A 17,747-nucleotide genomic window follows, 5' to 3' on the forward strand; every position below is an offset into this window, starting at 1 on the left:
ACACCTGTAGAGTTTTACACACTCACCCAGTCCCTCTCACACACTCTCACCTGTGGAGTTTCACCCAGTCATCCAGTCACTCACACACTCACCTGTGTGAGTGACTGGGTGAAACTCCACACACACCCAGTCCCTCTCTCACACACTTGTGGATTTTCACACACTCAAAAGGAATTCTGTTACATCATTTTTAAAAAACTTGTCTCATGGAATGACGAAGCAGAGCGGCTCCTTTATAGAAAAATATTTTATTTGTCCTCTGTACAAACCAAAAGCACATTTTTTCTTTTATTACTTTATTTTACAAAATGGAAAAATACTTGTCAATACTTTGAAACCGTACATAAATAGAGCTTTGGCATGTGGAAAGTCTCTAGCTGAAAATCTAAAAGCTTCAACTACATTTTTAAACCAGTGAGAGGGTCTGAAGCGTACGGTAAAGCCAGCCAGCGGCCTTCGCTCCACACTGCTTTCAGAGTCGGCCATGACAACCACACGTCTCCCCCCTCTTACAACCACTGTACACCATTTACAGCATGCGCTCCCCCCCCCCCCACACACACACACACCGGCCAGAAACACACAGAGCAGCAGCTACATTCCTCAGCAGGGTCCAGTCTTTTTGCCTGAGTAGAAATATGCATTGTTCGTGGCTATGGCTTAATGCGACTGCACCGTTTCCTCTAGGAGCGTAGCCTTTCAGCAACTGTTTATGGGATTTACAAGTCATGCCGATTCCGGAGATCCAGCCGTGACGCAGGAATCTGCTGCATAGATTTGTAAAGGCACAGAAATAAAGGACGTCTGCTGGAGTCTAGAGAGGATGCTGGTGAATATGAAGTTGCATAGCGCTGTGCATGTCCAACCACATCCAACAACAACGTTCAGACACCTGCTCCCTCCCCTCCGTCAGGACACGGGCGTTATTACACAGACATGCACGTGAAGATGAAAGCACAGAGCTCAGACCCTGGAACATGCAAAAACTAATTCAGAATTCGACGGCTATATTGCTAGCTAGATACATCCGAATAAATACCTTTACAAACATTCGTCGTCTCCTAAAGTGTGTGTTGATTGTCATGACTGAGCCTCTGAACTCACAGAGAGGATCCTACACAGGGCCAGAGTGAAGGAGCAGACGCTTCAGAGCAGACAACTCTCTGAGTTAAAATCCCTTTAGAAATGAAAAAGCAAAGCAGGTCCACCTCAAAGGTGCCTCTTAACACTGTCTACAGTAAATACCTGAGAACCATTTTGCATTGTTTTTATGGATTTTTTAAACCCCATTTCATTCTGAAGCAGGACAGTCCTCCTACGAACGAAGCCTAAAACCAAGGACGTGGGGTGGTGACATTGTGTCAATGAACTAACCCACCTCCACAAGGCTCTGGAGAACTCTCACTGCTGCACTTACTGAGGAGGGCTCACTGCAGAAGTAGATCCTGATGATTCATTTGGAGCGAAAAGCTTCCTGAAACCCAACACAGTTCTTACTTCAGCTCTTCGCGGTGCCGGGGTTGTTCCTATTAACACAGTCCTACCACGAGAAAACAGAAACAACGAAGTGTAATCACAAGAGGGACATATTACACTCAGGACACAAGGCGCTGAACGGAAGACGGTAAACCACCCTGGGTCCGGGCCGGGGGGGGGGGGGGGTGTACGAGAGGGAAACTAGCTTCAGCGTCGACCAGCGACCTGCAGTTGATGGAGAGGACGGACCAACATCTTTGGGTCAATGTGGCTGAGGACTTGTGACGTTTTTGGACTCTGAAGAGGTACATCTGGGGAAACTAATGGTGCTTTTCCACCGCACGGGACCTACACGGCTCTTCTGCTTTTCCACCGCCCAAACCTGGTCCTGACACTGGGTTCTTTCTCAGTCCCTGCTCGCTTACAACTCCAGCAGAGCTGAGTACGCACTACACCACTACGTGTAAAACCCTGCAAAGCACTGACTGGTCAGAGACCTGGGGCGTGTCACTGTGTTCAGTCCAAAATAAGAAACTACACACGAATACACAGCGAGTAAACAGCGCCCACCCTGCGAGAACCTGCTCCATTTCGCGAGGGCGCTGTGCTAGTGGAAAAAAACGAGCAGGAAAAAGTGAGTGGAGCCGTGCCGAGCTGATCCCATGTAGTGGAAAAGCACCGATAGTGGACCATCACCACAAGGCACTTGATGAAGCAGCACTAACCACTTCTCTCTCTCTCTCTCTCACACACACACACACACACACACACACACACACACACACACAAAATAAATCAATGCATGCGCTGGAGGCTTGTTCTAATACAGACCTGTGTTCTCTGGGCCCTATTGCATTGCTGTGGTTACTGAACATCTGGACAGACCCCTCGCCTCACCCTCATTTCCAGTAACGAGTAAAAGAGGGGACCGTAGTCCCAATAAATACACAATTACAAACCAAAGAGTTCATAATCTTAAGATACCATCATCTTGACGAACCTTGACTGGAGATGAGCGTTTAGACACAGAGCTACAACGACGTGTGTAAACTAGATTCACAGCTTGGTCCAACATTCAGTAGTCAGAGACCTCCGTTTCTGCAGGGCAGCGATAACTAGACTGTTTTATTATTATTATTAATATTATTAATATCTCCCTCTGTTGTCCTCCAGTCCTCACTGGCTGTGAATGGAAGCTCTGGGGAGGAAATGGGTGACCTGTAGGGGGCGCTTCACTGCGTCACGCAGTTGTCCCCCATGTCCTGCGCGTAGCGGTCCGAGATGATGATGCGCAGGTCGTCGATGTCCTTCCTCAGCTGACAGACCTCCAGCAGCTTGGCCCGCAAGCTTCCCTCCTCCGCCGACGGCTTCTCGTTCTCGTCACTCGAGCAGCTCATCGCTGAAACACAGGAGACCAGTTTTAACGGAACGGACTGAAGGTAGTGTCTGAAACCACCTGAACGCTGTCTACTGAGGCGGTGTTCGTCTGGAATTACTGCTTGCGTAAGCGCTGCCTGCTTTATGCTCCAATATCTTCAAAGTTGTAATTACTCTGGCGAGGGAGCGTTAGTGTATCGCTGCCCTGAAATACGTCTGCTTTTAAAGTCTGTCTCTAATGCGACTCGGTTTCAAACACCTTCATTTCTAAATCCAGGCTTTTAAGGCCCTGATCTGAGAGACAGCAAGACATCGACGCTGCTGCCTTCTGTTTCAGACATGGCCTATGTTTATGATTTAAGGGGTGACCTAATGATTAGTGAAGTGTGCTTGGGACCAGGAGGCGTCTGAGCAAGGCACCTGACCCCGACTCTCTCACTCAGTCTCTCTGAATGTCTCTGTGGTGTAACTGTACGTAAGAGTAAACGGCTGCAGCTCGTCTCCATTCTGACGATGTTCAATGTCTCTTTGTAACAAAATGAAGTGGTTTTAAACAGGAAAGGATCCACATCAAACATCAACAATTTCATTTAAAATAAACCTGCAATTACCTGCAAACAAAAGCGATTAGATTCATTTCAATCTATTCTTTAAACATCTGACACACCGAACATATCTATACACACACTTATCCTCCCGCAACAGCATCCGACCGTTCACCCTGCTTTTTCCCACACCCCGGCAGCTGCAGCCGTACCCAGATCATCGTCGTTATTCACAGCAGAGTGAGTGGTTTTAATCTTGTGGCTGATCAAATGAGCAGCACAGGCAGGGAGGGAGTATGTTAGATGTCTCCAGCTGGCACCACTGCTGTTGTTTTCGCTTGTTTGTGTCTGCACCGTGTCTGTCACACTGCTCAGACTTGGCAGAGCTGTCCGGTCAGCACTGTGACTGCACCGGTCTACAGCAGAGTGACCCGCCGGGTCTGCTTTGGCACGTCTGGCTTTGAGGGTGGTCTTCAGGAGGCCACTCGACAGAAAGCAGATTTCATGTTTAACAGCTGAGGCAGCATCAGCGAAATGTATGGGTTTGATCTTTAGGAGATACGGCTCGGAGGGTGTGAGAGAGAGAGAGAGAGAAAAAAAAGAGAGAGGGAGACAGAAAAAGAGAGAGAGAGAGAGAGGGAGTGGGAGGGAGAGAGGGGGAGAGGGAGAGAGAGAGGGAGACAGAAAAAGAGAGAGAGAGGGAGACAGAGGGAGTGGGAGGGAGAGAGAGAGACAGAGAAAGGGAGAGAGAGAGGGAGACAGAAAAAGAGAGAGAGGGAGAGAGAGAGAGACAGAGAGGGAGTGGGAGGGAGAGAGGGAGACAGAAAGGGAGAGAGAGAGGGAGAGAGAGAGAGACAGAGAGGGAGTGGGAGGGAGAGAGGGAGACAGAAAGGGAGAGAGAGAGGGAGACAGTGAGTGGGAGGGAGAGAGGGAGAGAGAGAGAGAGAGAGGGAGACAGAGGGAGTGGGAGGGAGAGACAGAAAAGGAGAGAGAGAGGGAGAGAGAGAAAGGGAGAGAGAGAGGGAGACAGAAAAAGAGAGAGAGAGAGAGACAGACACACAGAGAGGGAGAGAGAGAGAGTGAGTGTAATGGAAGTCGAGGTGTCTACCAAACGTTGTACTCTGCATAGTATAATGTAATGTACACTGATGTATATCTGTGTGTGTGTGTGTGTGTATCACTCACATTTGATGCCCAGAAGCAGTGCCAGGTTGGGCTCTTTGCCCTGAGCTCTCTGAGTGAGGATGCTGCAGAGAGCTTTTAAATCCAGCAGACACAGAGACATCTCCTTTAACAGGGGCCCGGCCTCCTGCAGCACGGGGCCCGGGGCCGGCCGCGATACTTCTTCCTCCTCCGGTCTTTGATTCTGTATACCACACACACACACACACCTGGAGTTAGTCACAGTGGTCTGGTCACAGCTACCGGAGGACTCTTTATTTGAGAGAGGTCATCACCACCATAAAGAAAAACAGACTCATGAAGCATTCCGGACATTCAGCTGCTGCCTGCACTTGTAAAAACAATGAAAACAATGCTACCAAGTAACGTCTGCCCTCTTTATCCACGGGGGATATGTTTCAGGACCCTCCCAGACACCAAAATCCACGAAAGCTCAAGTCTCTTACAGGAGAAGGCACATAAGGTGGGTTTGTGTTGGTCTCGAGGCCCGTTAGGAGCAGGCGGAGAAACCAGCTGCTGTCCCCCACTCCAAAGTCTTACAGATCAGTGTTTGGGCGGCGGCGGTGTGCACTGGGCGCAGGGGCAGGCTCCGGCGAGTCTCTCGTGGGCGCCTGCTTTTTAAGGGCGTGGTCTAGGAACTAATAAGATGGTATTTGAATATTATTTTAAATATATACACACACATCTGTGATCCTGCCTGGTGCCCAGCGAGTGTGTGTAGGATGAGGATGACCTCCACGGATCTGGATGAAGTGGTGAATGGTCGGTTGTTTGGTTGAACACGGAGACGCAGAGGGCAGGCCGCACGTTTCACTGAGGGTCGTTCTTTAGAGCGGATTATTTTGGGATGAAACGGCACGAGGTGCTTGAGAACTACTCCAGCTGAGTGTGACAGCTGCTGACGATGGTGTTGAAACGCAGGGTGTGTGTGTGTGTGAGATGCCAAATGAGAGCTCCAGAGTGTCAGTTGGTGCTCTGTTGCCTTGCTTTTGGGACAGATTCGATTGAAAGTAAGGAAAGTGGAGCTGAATTTCGAGCAGTGGTTTTATCTGCCTTTTTTTAACGGATTGGAAAAGACTCTGAGATCTGGAGCGAGCACCAGAGCGAGCTTCAGTGTGAAGGGCGATGATGAGGAGCTGGAACTTTGATCTCTTGCAGTGGCTCGGCAAAGGCGCTGACGCTAAGTGAAGGTGAGAGGGGCTGCCGATTGCCTCCAATTATGTCGAGCGATGAAAGAGCAGCCACTCTACGGGAAAAAATATATAAAAAAAATAAAAAAATCAGGAGGCTTTTTGGTTCACTGCCACGGGGACCATGGAGGTTATCTGCTTCCTGAAATCTCAGGCAGATTAAAAAACTTTTAAATGAGTGAAGTTTAATGGCGGGTGCTTTCACCATCCATCAGAGACACACATTCATCACAGCCATGCGCTGGGAAATTAACAACACATTCAAAAGCTGCTTCAAAACTAGAAAGTTCTGGGTCTTTAATGAAACGTCTGTGACCTGCTTTGTTCAAAACACTACAAGGATCAACCCCCACAGCAGCGTTCTCCCTCTGTCTAAACAGCCCTGTTCAGAACAATCCTTTAAATGATAACGAGCACTCGTCTGAGATGTCGTAAGTGAACAGCTAGACTTCTTCCGTTCAAACCCAAGCAGAAGCAGTAGTTGGGGGCCTGGTGGTGGCAGATTAAAGTGGAGGAGAACAGACTGCAGACACAGCTTCACTCTCTTTCTGACAGCCAGTGTGTGAAGAGTGTCAGCAGTGATGCTTTAAGTTCATCAAGGTCAAATCTGCAACCACGTAATAAGTGTGTGTGTGTGTGTGTGGGCTCCACGTAGACAGAGAGAGGGAACATCCCTGCTGATAATGTGCTTCAATGCCCTGTCAGCCTGGTAATGGATGGCTGTTACACAAGGTTCCCTGGTTGCCGTTTTGAGGCGTGTGTGTCTGAGCGGACCGGGCTGTGTGTGTGTGTGTGTGTGTGTGTGTGTGTGTGTGTGTGTGTGAGAGCGCCCAGCTCTCTCTCACCTTGAGACAGCGATGTGAAAAATCACACCAGGAATTATAATTGTGTTCTGAGGGCCAGCTGAGTTATTCATGACCCTTTACGCTATGAAAAGCACGAGGGAAGAACAAAAGACTGAGGAGAAAATGTAATGGCACTGAAATGAGCCTTCAATCAAGCCCTAACCTCAACAACCACAATCATTTCACAAGGACGGGGCGCGAGAGCTCTTCACCGTGGGCCGTGGTGGTGAAGCCATCGTGATAATTATCACAATCAATCACTTTTACACAATTACAGAGCTTTACTTTGAGTTCATTTAGAGGAAATAATCCAGAACATGTCAATCATCCTGTTCCTCAATCAGCCATCAGCAGCTAAAGCTGACAGCTGCAACACACGCTCTGTCAGTCCACTAGGAGGCAGTGTGTGTGTTTTACAGAGCAGCAGGGAAGCTAGGAGAGTTAGCTGTGTGTTTGGGAGAACAGGAGAGTTGAGTTGTAATGCGTAGCAGCCAGAACATGTATATGTTTGTTATTCTTTAAGACTCAGTACTGACCTGGAATTAGAAAATACATGTCATTTGCAATAATTAAAGTAACAGTAGGTAGTTTTTTTACGTTAATATTACAGCTTCAAAATCACTGTGATTCTCCCCTGAGCTGTAACAGGGAGAACAGAGCCTCTGTCGTTGCTCCTCTGGATTCAGCACTGTAGAAACTGCACTATGACACTATTGGAAGAGAATAGGACACCACCCTCCCCCTTGATTCCAGGAGAGTGCTGTAAAAGAGAATTACACCCTGCAAGAGTAGGGGGCGGTGCCCAACAACTCGTACTTACTGTTGCTTTAATAATATTAATATTAAAAGATGTAAATGTTATGTGTGATGTCACACTGCCCATATGTCATTTTACACACTGTCGTACAGAGAGAAGCCAGAACGTGTCTGTACCTGCTGAAAGCTGTGGGAGAGGGCCTCCAGATCCTCCTCTCTCTCATCCAGCTGCTTACGCAGTTCCTGGGACGTCCCCCTCTCTTTCTGCAGCCTTTTCTCCAGCGCCTGAGAGAGAGAGAGAGAGAGAGAGAGAGAGAGACAAAGAGAAAGAGAGAGAGAGAGAGACAAAGAGAGAGAGAGAGAGACAGACAGAGTGAGAAAGAAAGAGAAAGAGAGACATACAAACAGAGACAGAGAGAGAGACAGAAAAAGAAAGAGAGAGAGAGAGAGACAGAAAGAGAGAGAGAAAGAAAGAGAAATAGAGAGAGAGAGAGAGAGAGAGAGAAAGAAAGAGAAATAGAGAGAGAGAGAGAGAAAGAAAGAGAAATAGAGAGAGAGAGAGAGAAAGAGAGAGACAGACAGACAGAGAGACAGAAAAAGAAAGAGAGAGAGAGAGAGACAGACAGACAGACAGACAGACAAAGAGAGAGAGAAGGAAAGAGAAATAGAGAGAGAGAGAGAGAGAGAGAGAAAGAGAAATAGAGAGAGAGAGAGAAAGAAAGAGAAATAGAGAGAGAGAGAGAGAAAGAAAGAGAAATAGAGAGAGAGAGAGAGAGAAAGAGAGAGACAGACAGACAGACAGAGAGAGAGACAGAGAGGGGAGATGACACAGCATTCATTTCACAGTCCATGCTCAGTGCCTCCTTCACTAAGGCAGGGTCTGCTGGTGCTGATTACACACATTCATCATAAGACCTGCTCATGCACCCAACTTTCACAGAAACCCAGCACACACAGCTCCACACTAGGGAGCTGTAATATATCATTTCTCAACTGTTATTGCAATACAGGTCTCAGCAAAACTGATATCAGACAGGGCTGCAATAAGCAAATGAACCCTCCAACCCTCCACAGAGTTTTTACTGAGAGTAGTGAGCATCCTGAAACTGTTCAAATGGATGTGACTGGATTGTCACAGTAGTGCAGCCCTATCTTAAAGGTGATATATTCTCCTCTTCTCCACAGTGGAACAACACCACAAGGATCAAACCCCACAGCAGTGTTCTCCCCCTGTGTAAACAGCCCTGTTCAGAACGCCTGCTTTCAGCGCCTGTTCCTTTAAATGATAATGAGCCGCTCTCTGTTCACCCCGACCCCGAGCGCACAGCAGTGAGGAGCGAGGAGCAGAAGCTCTGGTTTTTAGCCGTTTTCACTCTGTTCTCTTTCTTCTCCGTTTTTACTCAGTGCTCTTATTTCTCCGCGCTCGTTGTGTCTGTTTCGCTGAGTTTAACCTCGTCTTTGCGCTCTCACATAAACACGGGTCCAGCGCTGTGATTGGACAGACTGAGACGAGGGGGCGGGGCCATTCTAAAGTCTCTGCACTTGACGTCAGAAGAGGAGCAGAATCAGAACGACTCCTGTTTTCAGACTTAGAGGACAATAAACTAATTAGGTGGTCAGGAACAGTGTTCTACACCTGTCCCAAGTTTGTTTCATGGAGAAGTTCTCTTATAGAGCAACACCGACTGGTCCTGGGGAACACCCTTCCCTCTGATCTCCTGTAGTTTACCTGTGGAGGATGTGTGTGTGTCTTATATAACAGAGACCAAGAAATCACAGCACACAGCAGACGTTCTGGTTATAAAGAACATTCCAGTCAGGAGAGAGCCGACCCCACCGTGTCTGGTTCTGCCTCGTGTGCACCATATTGTTTACTTAGTTTCTGTAACATCACAGAAATGGCCAGGAGAAGAGTGGACAGCGGTGAACACAGGGGAAGTAGGTGCAGGTGGACACACACAGTTGTGTGTATGGAAGGCTGTGAAGGCTGACACACAGTGTAGAAGTATGGAAGGCTGACAGGGACAAAATTAGGAAAGACCATGCTGTTTTCAATGCATTAACCTTGACACACATCTAATATGTGTCATTGTGTTAATATACTGTCACTGTGTACAACACAGTGTCAATACAGCTCTCATACCCCCCCCCCCCCCCCCCAAAAAAAAAAAACAGAGAACAAAGACAGGTCTCTTACCACCAACTCCAAAGTGAGCTTGTCAATCTGCTGCTTCTGGCTGTCGATCAGCTGAAAAGGAAAGCATCAGAGACTGAGCAATTACCAAGTGCTAATGTGTGTGTGTGTGTGTGTGTGTGTGTGTGGACAGGTGGGTGTCTGTGTGTGGCTTTGCTGTGAAAAAAAGACCAGGCAGAGAGTAAACAACAACTCGTAGATAAACATCACATCTGACGGTTCTCAAGCCCCTTTCAGAGACGTCCCAAACCTGGGGTTCTGAAGCACTGCTATTACAAGCCATCGCTGTGAAGTGGCAGTGTTGATTGATGTGTATTAGGCCAGTACCATGTTATTTTGACTCTGCTGCTCCAGCAACCGCGCGTTCTCCCTCTCCAGCTGCTTGAGGTCCAGCATGGGCAACCGCACCCCGTCCTCCAGACACTTCTCCACCTTCTCTTGCAAACTACAGGGACAGCAGAAAGACAGGAGAAATCAAGGCCCTGTTAAATACCTCACGTCTGACTCACGTGGACATTGCTAGAGACACAGTCTGCAGGTGAAAGAGGCAGACTGCATACATGTTAAATATCACAGGACAGTAGAGCACGGTTCTTCAGTTCCAGTGCTCGAGGACCAGCACTGTCTGTATGGCCACCCAGTTCAACTCCTTCTAGGTTTATTAAGAGTGTGAGGTGGGATGGAGTCCGTGTTCATAAATTTCAATCTAAAACATGGTGTGGGAGCAAACTCAAGCATCTTCTGGTTTGATAACAATGACATTTTATCTCTGTCCACGTGCCATTAGACCATGGATGTGACGCAGCCATTTTCCACCAAAAAAACTCTGGTTTTGAACCTGTTCCTTCCAGGATTCTTTAAAACTGACCCCCGCATTTCCACCGGTTTAGATGAGAACCAGTAACAGTTGGGGGCGCTGTGGAGGCTTGGTTTCAGAGTCACTGTGGCTGAGTTTGGCACCAGAGCCAAAGATAAACAGATAAGAGTCAGGACAGGGTCAAGGGTTATCCACCGTTCTCAGCGCAGTCAGGTCAGTGTGAGCCATGGTTCTGAACCATCTGAGGAGCTCATTAACAGTGGAGAAAAACAGTCAACGAGCCTCGTGTCACACTGAACGCAGCCTCAGAAACATTGTGATTTCCTTCTATTTATTCATATGACACTGTAAATACCCTGCCCTGCTCCACTGCGCGATAACGCTTTATCTGAGTTCTTTCTGGAGCTTCTTTATCTCGTCACACCCAAGGACACTGAAGGACCAGCTCTTCTCTGGGCACTCATTTTTCTGGTTCACATGTGGAGCTCCAAATCAGGTTCAGAAATGGGAATGTGGTAAGAAAGTTAGATGCGCTGACCACACTCTGGTGGACAGCAGCCCCCAGAACCAGAACCCACCCCATCCTCCTGCACAGAGGTCCGAGAGACCCACCTCTGAACCGCGGCCACCAGCTCCTTCTCCCTCTTGGACTGGCTCTCGATGAGAGCGTCCTTCTCCTGCAGTGAGCTTCTGCTCTCCTCTAAGCTCTTCTCCAGCTGAGCCACCGTGTCCTGCAGGGCCTTCGCTTTACCCTGCACCTCTTCCAACTGTCACACACACACACACACACAGGACAAAACAGGTAAATGCATGTAAGGGATAAATGAGTTTCAACATGTTTACTGATGCTGCACATACAAATCTCAGGTTAATACCTCGTATAGAAAATCTACTGTCTGCTCTCGTGCAGTGTTAGAGAAGTGGGCTTGGTTCTGTTTGATCCGGAAAAAAAGGGGAGGTGGGTGAAGGAAGAGCACTGTCTCCTCCACCACTTCCACAGCTGAGGTGCCTTTGAGCAAAGCTCCTAACTGTGTGTGTGAGAGTGTGAGTGTGTGCGTGTGTGTGTGTGAGTGTGTATGAGAGTGTGAGTGTGTGTGAGTGTGTGTGTATGAGAGTGTGAGTGTGTTTGGATGAGAGTGTGAGTGTGTGTGGGGATGAGAGTGTGAGTGTGTGTGTGTGTGTATGAGAGTGTGTGTGTGTGTGTGTGTGTGTGTGGATGAGAGTGTGAGTGTGTGTGTGTGTATGAGAGTGTGAGTGTGTATGAGAGTGAGTGTGTGTGAGAGTGTGAGTGAGTGAGTGAGTGTGTGTATGAGAGTGTGTGTGTGTGTGTGTATGAGAGTGTGTGCGTGTGTGTGTGTGAGTGTGTATGAGAATGTGAGTGTGAGTGAGTGTGTGTGTGTGTATGAGAGTGTGAGTGTGTTTGGATGAGAGTGTGAGTGTGTGTGGGGATGAGAGTGTGAGTGTGTGTGTGTGTGTATGAGTGTGAGAGTGTGTGTGTGTGTATGAGAGTGTGTGTGTGTGTATGAGAGTGTGTGTGTGTGTGTGTGTGTGGATGAGAGTGTGAGAGTGTGTGTGTGTGTGTGTGGATGAGAGTGTGTGTGTGTGTGTGTATGAGAGTGTGAGTGTGAGTGTGTATGAGAGTGAGTGTGTGTGAGAGTGTGAGTGTGTGTGAGAGTGTGAGTGAGTGAGTGAGTGTGTGTATGAGTGTGAGTGAGTGTGTGAGTGTGTATGAGAGTGTGAGTGTGAGTGAGTGTGTGAGTGTGTATGAGAGTGTGAGTGTGAGTGAGTGTGTGAGTGTGTATGAGAGTGTGAGTGTGAGTGAGTGTGTGAGTGTGTATGAGAGTGTGAGTGTGAGTGAGTGTGTGAGTGTGTATGAGAGTGTGAGTGAGTGAGTGAGTGTGTGTATGAGAGTGTGAGTGTGTTTGGATGAGAGTGTGAGTGTGTGTGGGGATGAGAGTGTGAGTGTGTGTGTGTGTATGAGTGTGAGAGTGTTTGTGTGTGTGTGTGTGTGTGTGTGTGTGTGGATGAGAGTGTGTGTGTGTGTGTGTGGATGAGAGTGTGTGTGTGTGTGTGTGGATGAGAGTGTGTGTGTGTGTGTGGATGAGAGTGTGAGTGTGTGAGTGTGTATGAGAGTGAGTGTGTGTGAGAGTGTGAGTGAGTGAGTGTGTGTGTGTATGAGAGTGTGTGTGTGTGTGTGGATGAGAGTGTGTGTGTGTGGATGAGAGTGTGTGTGTGTGGATGAGAGTGTGTGTGTGTAGATGAGAGTGTGTGTGTGTAGATGAGAGTGTGTGTGTGTGTGTGTGTATTCACTGCCACAGAGGGGTTAAATACGGAATCACATTTTCTCAGTAACTGCTGTGCAGTGACAACAATGAGCACGTTTCTATTGAATGAAATCTGCATTTGTGGAGTACATACTGTGAACTAATGTGTCGTAATTGAATATGATAAACACTGCCAACTGCTAATAGAAACGGATTAAAGAAACAGCCTCCTCCAGACTGCAGTGCTAAAGCAGACTCTCCTTAGTTGGATTCTGCTGACATCTGCTGGCAGGATGTGGCTGTTTACAGCACAAAACCGCCCTGGACTCGTCGTCACGGCAATCAGCTTCCACCGAGAACAAGCCCCCACACGCTACACAAGTAGCCACCAAATATTTGTTGAGGAGAGCTACGACTAGCGCCCGTCCCTGCACAGGGCTGTGGATTAAATCCAGCGTTTATGAGCTTCTCCTTAAACAATAACGAGGGCTCACTGTCACACATTAGTTGCTGTTTACTGATGAAGAGCAGGGACCCGGGGGAGCAGGCGGTCCTGCCTTGGGTTAACATGGAAATGCCCTCATTACGCTCTAATAAACCCAACTCGCGTCAGACTGGATTTAGGAGCTAATCACAGTGTGTTTGATCGGAGGTAAACTCTAGCCCACAGACAGGCGCAGACGCAGATAAAGGGGAACCTGTACGTCCGAGCAGACCAAGGGGTCAGAGAGCACACAGCGGCGCGTGTACGTGAGGCAGCTGTGTGTACCTGCTGCGCCTGACTCTGCACCTCGTCCAGCGAGGGAAGGTCAGCCAGGTACTTCTCCAGAGTCTCGATGCGCTGCTGCTTCTCCTGATTCTGCTCCTGCTCTCGCTGGCATTTCTTCTTCAGACTGCTGATGTAGCGGTCTCGAGTCTTCATCTGAGGAGAACACACGCAGGTTAGTTTTACACCCCTTTAAACACACAGTCCCCCCCACGTGCACAGGTTAAGGACATGGCCGAGACCTCGTGGACGCCTGCTCATCAGATTTATCTTCTGAGTGAAAGGTGTGTTACACCGCTCACCTTCTCCTCCAGCTTCTTGATGTCCTCGGTGTATTTCTGCGTGTTCTGCTTGAGGAACTCGTTGAGGTGGATGATCTCCAGCTCGGCGGCGGCCAGTTTGCGGCCCAGTTCTCCGCTCTCGCAGCAGAGAGGGTTCCTCTCGCTCAGAGGGGGCTGCGGGCTGTGGCTGGACACGGGGCTGTCGAAGGGGCTCTCCTGACGAGAGAGACGAGTTACAGCGGCTTTAACAGGGCACGCCACTCACGGCCCACACAATGCTACGGCTAATAACACAGGAAATAGTAACAATAACAATAATAATAACAACAGAATGGTGCACCACACAGGTTAGTTACAGGAGTTATTAAAGCTCCAATAGCGGTGCTGTAACCTGTAGTCATAGCTCTGCTGTGAGTAAAGCCCACTCCAAACAGGGGTAACACACATTTACCATGCATTTTGAAATGAACATCACTCAACACACCTTGGTTTTAAGTAGAAAGGAGTCTTCACAGCGCCCCCTCTGGTTTTGGAGGACCTGCTGCGCCCGTAACTCATTTTCCCTGATTCTGGCGTGGAGCTGCAGGATTTGCTGTTTTTGTCTGTTATAAAAGATAAATAAATAAATAATCAGTGTGTGAAACTCTCTGATGAAGGCACAGGTCACTTCAGAGACCCCCCCAGTGCAGGAACCCCTAAACTACATTAACTCTGCGCGCTCCTGGGCTGGAGCTGTGGTAGCACCCTCTGTTACAGTCAGTTGTAGTGAGACCCGGCAGCTGCAGGCGCTCGCTCTGATGAGGCACGATGAGACGTCGTGGGAGATAAAGAGTTGTCGTATTTGTTATTACTCCCTGATTTATGCTTGTAACACTTTGGCAGACGTTTTCAGCCTCTCAGCAGCGTATGAGAGAAGTCATTAAATGAGGGAGGCTCGTGTGTGGAATACTAAAGACAGAGGCTCACGGCGCCATCTTGTGGGACTCCCTGAGTCATTAGGGAAAAGGTGTGCACTGTAACGACGTTAATAATGAGCACATACACAGGGGAGGCTCCAGGACGACTCGGTCTCCTGTGCTGGGGGTCTGTGCTTGTGCTCTGTGGGTAAACACTATGTAGCAACTATGTGAATCCTGCCACCTACAGTCAGTGCAGAACACAGTAAACACTTCAAATAAAGCTTCTATTGGCAAAGACCAGGGCTTTAAAAACAATAAAACAAGCCCCGTCTGAAAAAACTGAAGACTAACATTTTAAATAAAAGAATTCACGACAATATTCAGAATAAAATAAACAACACCACCCTTGTTTAGGAAAAAAAGGCCATTTCGTTTACATATTTTCAGGTTTTCTGCAACTCTCTTTACTTCGGAGTGAACCACTGTCATTTCTCTGACGTCCCTCTGGCTCTCTCTAGTGAACTGAAACAGGTGAAACACTCCTTCTGATTGGCTCAGTTCAGTGGAGCTGTAACCGTAGTAACTGAAATAATAATGTTTATCAAAAACTGGTTCTGGATGCGGACCGAACTGCCAAGGTCTGAACAGAGGTCTGTGGTTTGGTGATGTCTGGAATAGACTGGTTTTCCTGCCCGAGCTGGCACTCGAACCCTAACCTGCTGCTGTCTGGAGGACGGTGCTAATCCCCACTGTGTCCAACTGCTAACAAACTGTAACCGATTCTGATCACACTTTTCAATGGACACAATTCAGGCTTCGAGACTTCTGCTGATGGTTTAACACACGTGTCTATTTGTATCCATGAATGCAAATCGACTGGGGTAAGAAAAAAGGTAAAGTTCCTTTAGTGTGTGTGTGTGTGTGTGTGTGTGTGTCCTTTGCCTGCCTAGCTACAGGATTAACAGCTCCCTGACTGCACAAGGGACATAGCCTGAGTTGTACTGTGTGTGTGTGTGTGTGTGTGTGTGTGTGTGTTTGCCAACATGCACACATCAGCACAGCTGCTCAAGGTCACCACAACAATCAGGAGGCCATGTTCCTGACCACATTCACCAACACGTCAACAGCCTGTCAGTTACACCCTCACACACTCCTCACAGGACACTGAGGAAGGCAGCCGGGTCAATTCATTAGCGGTGAATGGATCACTCATTGACTCATTCACTATGTACTCCATACAGCTTTAGCCACATAGTGATCAGACCCTGGAACGAGCAGGGCGCGACCCAAAGGCCCGTCAGACACTACTCCACAGTACATTCACTGCATTCTTCCAGTCCCAAAGCTAGTGACGAGGAGTCGATTCGTCTGCTCCAAAGTGACTCTTAGGCAGCGACTCGGAGTGCACCCTTCAGCCCAATTTAAATAGCTCTGTATCAGATATCACCAGGATCTCTCATCTCATAAAAGGGGTTTAATCCCGACTCTATCCACTGATCTCTGGCTCTAGGGTGGTCTTCATTAAATCTGAGAGAATTCATTCATGAAAACTGAGGTTAAATGGAGGCAAGGAGTCGTATTTGACTCTAGAAAACCTGGCAGTGTTCATCACTATCAAAAACAAGACAATTTAGCAGTGAATTATGGGATGTTTCGTGTTACGTAGCAAACGCTCAGTGGGGCAGCCATCTCCTTTAAAGGCTAAGCACCACTTAATGGACCTCCATGAATATTTCACATTATTGTAGTTACTGACAGATATAAGTATGAATTAAAATGAAAATAGCAGCTTAATTTGCTTTAAAACTGACAGTTTTATTAAATTGACGGAAAAACCCGAGCTCTCTACGGAAATTCTCGAACGCGACCGTGACGTCACTGGTGGACAACAGCTGAACAACGCCGCGGTAAAACACCGTTTTGACTGACCGTTATGACAGTATCTAGCTAAATAACCAACATTATTCATGACAATAGCCTAGCAATAAGCTAAACTCAAATGTAGAGGTACCGTTATTCTTGTAAATGTGATCGAAGTCGAACTCGAATTCATCCGACACTATAAACCTCCGTAATGCAGCTACGTAGCCGAGTATAATCTGAGCACCGAGTTTAGCGAGTCAAGCTAACGTTAACTAACACCAACTAAAACAGGCGAAGTGAGTGTCCTTACCCTGTTTACCTCCATGTTACAGAGGCTCTTGAACACCTTTCGTTGGGGTCCTTACATGCCCATATTGTTGGAAAAGCGCCAGTGAAATGAGCTACAGATAACGGAGTGAGCGGATGGTCCTTTCCAAAGTGCCCGTTTAAAGTGGACAAATTTAGTCCATTTTCTGGATATTTTGGGATCTTTGGGTCATTTGTTCACAGATGTCCCACTGTACATTGAATGATTGCAGCCAAAAACAACGCACCTTTTCGTCATTTTGCATTAAATTAAGTGCAGCTTCTAGAGTGTTGTCCACCATCTACGTCACAGGCAAGACACCTATTAGAGTTTCCCAACACCGGGGGGGGGACAACGGTCTTTTAAACCTTATTCCTTCAATTAGTAAGAAATAACATGTTTTCTGACGATCAATAAACACAAGTTAGGAACTCAACCACTGTATTTATTTGTTCGACACTTTCATAGAGCTGCTGCTTAGCCTTTAACTAGCAGGAGTGAGCTTGGGACAAAGAGATGGCTGGTTCGATCATCAGGACCTGAGGGGCGAGTGAAGAAACTGTGCTAAGTCCCCCTTAAACGTCCACGGCTGACGTACCCTTGAGTAAGGCACTTAACACCATTTCTTTCCACCTTTGAAACCACTACAATTTCACGTGTGATCAACCAGAACTTGTAAATCGTCCTTGGCTGAGGTCACCGTTACTCACCTGTCAATCTCCATCTCTCTCTGTCTCAGCAGCCCCTCCTTTATCTTCACCAGAGTGTTCATTTGGAGAGCCGTTCCTCCCAGCACCTGCCCAACACAAATCACAAGGTCAGAACAAAAACATCTGCACTCAGTAAATACAATCATGTTTTAGAGGTGACAAATATTTCTTAACCCCCACGTCTCTTAATAAGACGTTTATGAAGGGGAACTCTTCTAATCTGTTAACGCAGATCTACAGCAAATAAACCCAGCTGTGGTCAGTCAGAATGATTC

At 47.7% G+C, this 17,747-nt stretch overlaps 1 protein-coding gene across 1 annotated transcript in view; it reads right to left on the bottom strand.

Moving 5' to 3' along the window:
- Positions 1–260: 260 nt before the first annotated feature.
- cep85l (centrosomal protein 85, like) overlaps positions 261–17,747 on the bottom strand; it is a 76,991-nt gene continuing 59,504 nt past the window's right edge. Inside the window, exons 5-14 of the mRNA XM_066676368.1 lie at positions 17,473–17,558; positions 14,178–14,295; positions 13,715–13,909; positions 13,416–13,568; positions 10,995–11,149; positions 9,893–10,010; positions 9,569–9,619; positions 7,549–7,656; positions 4,584–4,764; positions 261–2,875 (exon numbers count right to left, since the gene is read on the bottom strand). Coding sequence (XP_066532465.1) covers positions 2,709–2,875; positions 4,584–4,764; positions 7,549–7,656; positions 9,569–9,619; positions 9,893–10,010; positions 10,995–11,149; positions 13,416–13,568; positions 13,715–13,909; positions 14,178–14,295; positions 17,473–17,558 — 1,332 coding nt within the window. The 3' untranslated portion in view covers positions 261–2,708. The remainder of the gene's footprint in view (positions 2,876–4,583; positions 4,765–7,548; positions 7,657–9,568; positions 9,620–9,892; positions 10,011–10,994; positions 11,150–13,415; positions 13,569–13,714; positions 13,910–14,177; positions 14,296–17,472; positions 17,559–17,747) is intronic.

Source organism: Hoplias malabaricus, chromosome 7 (genome assembly GCF_029633855.1).
Source record: "Hoplias malabaricus isolate fHopMal1 chromosome 7, fHopMal1.hap1, whole genome shotgun sequence".
Taxonomy (NCBI): domain Eukaryota; kingdom Metazoa; phylum Chordata; class Actinopteri; order Characiformes; family Erythrinidae; genus Hoplias; species Hoplias malabaricus.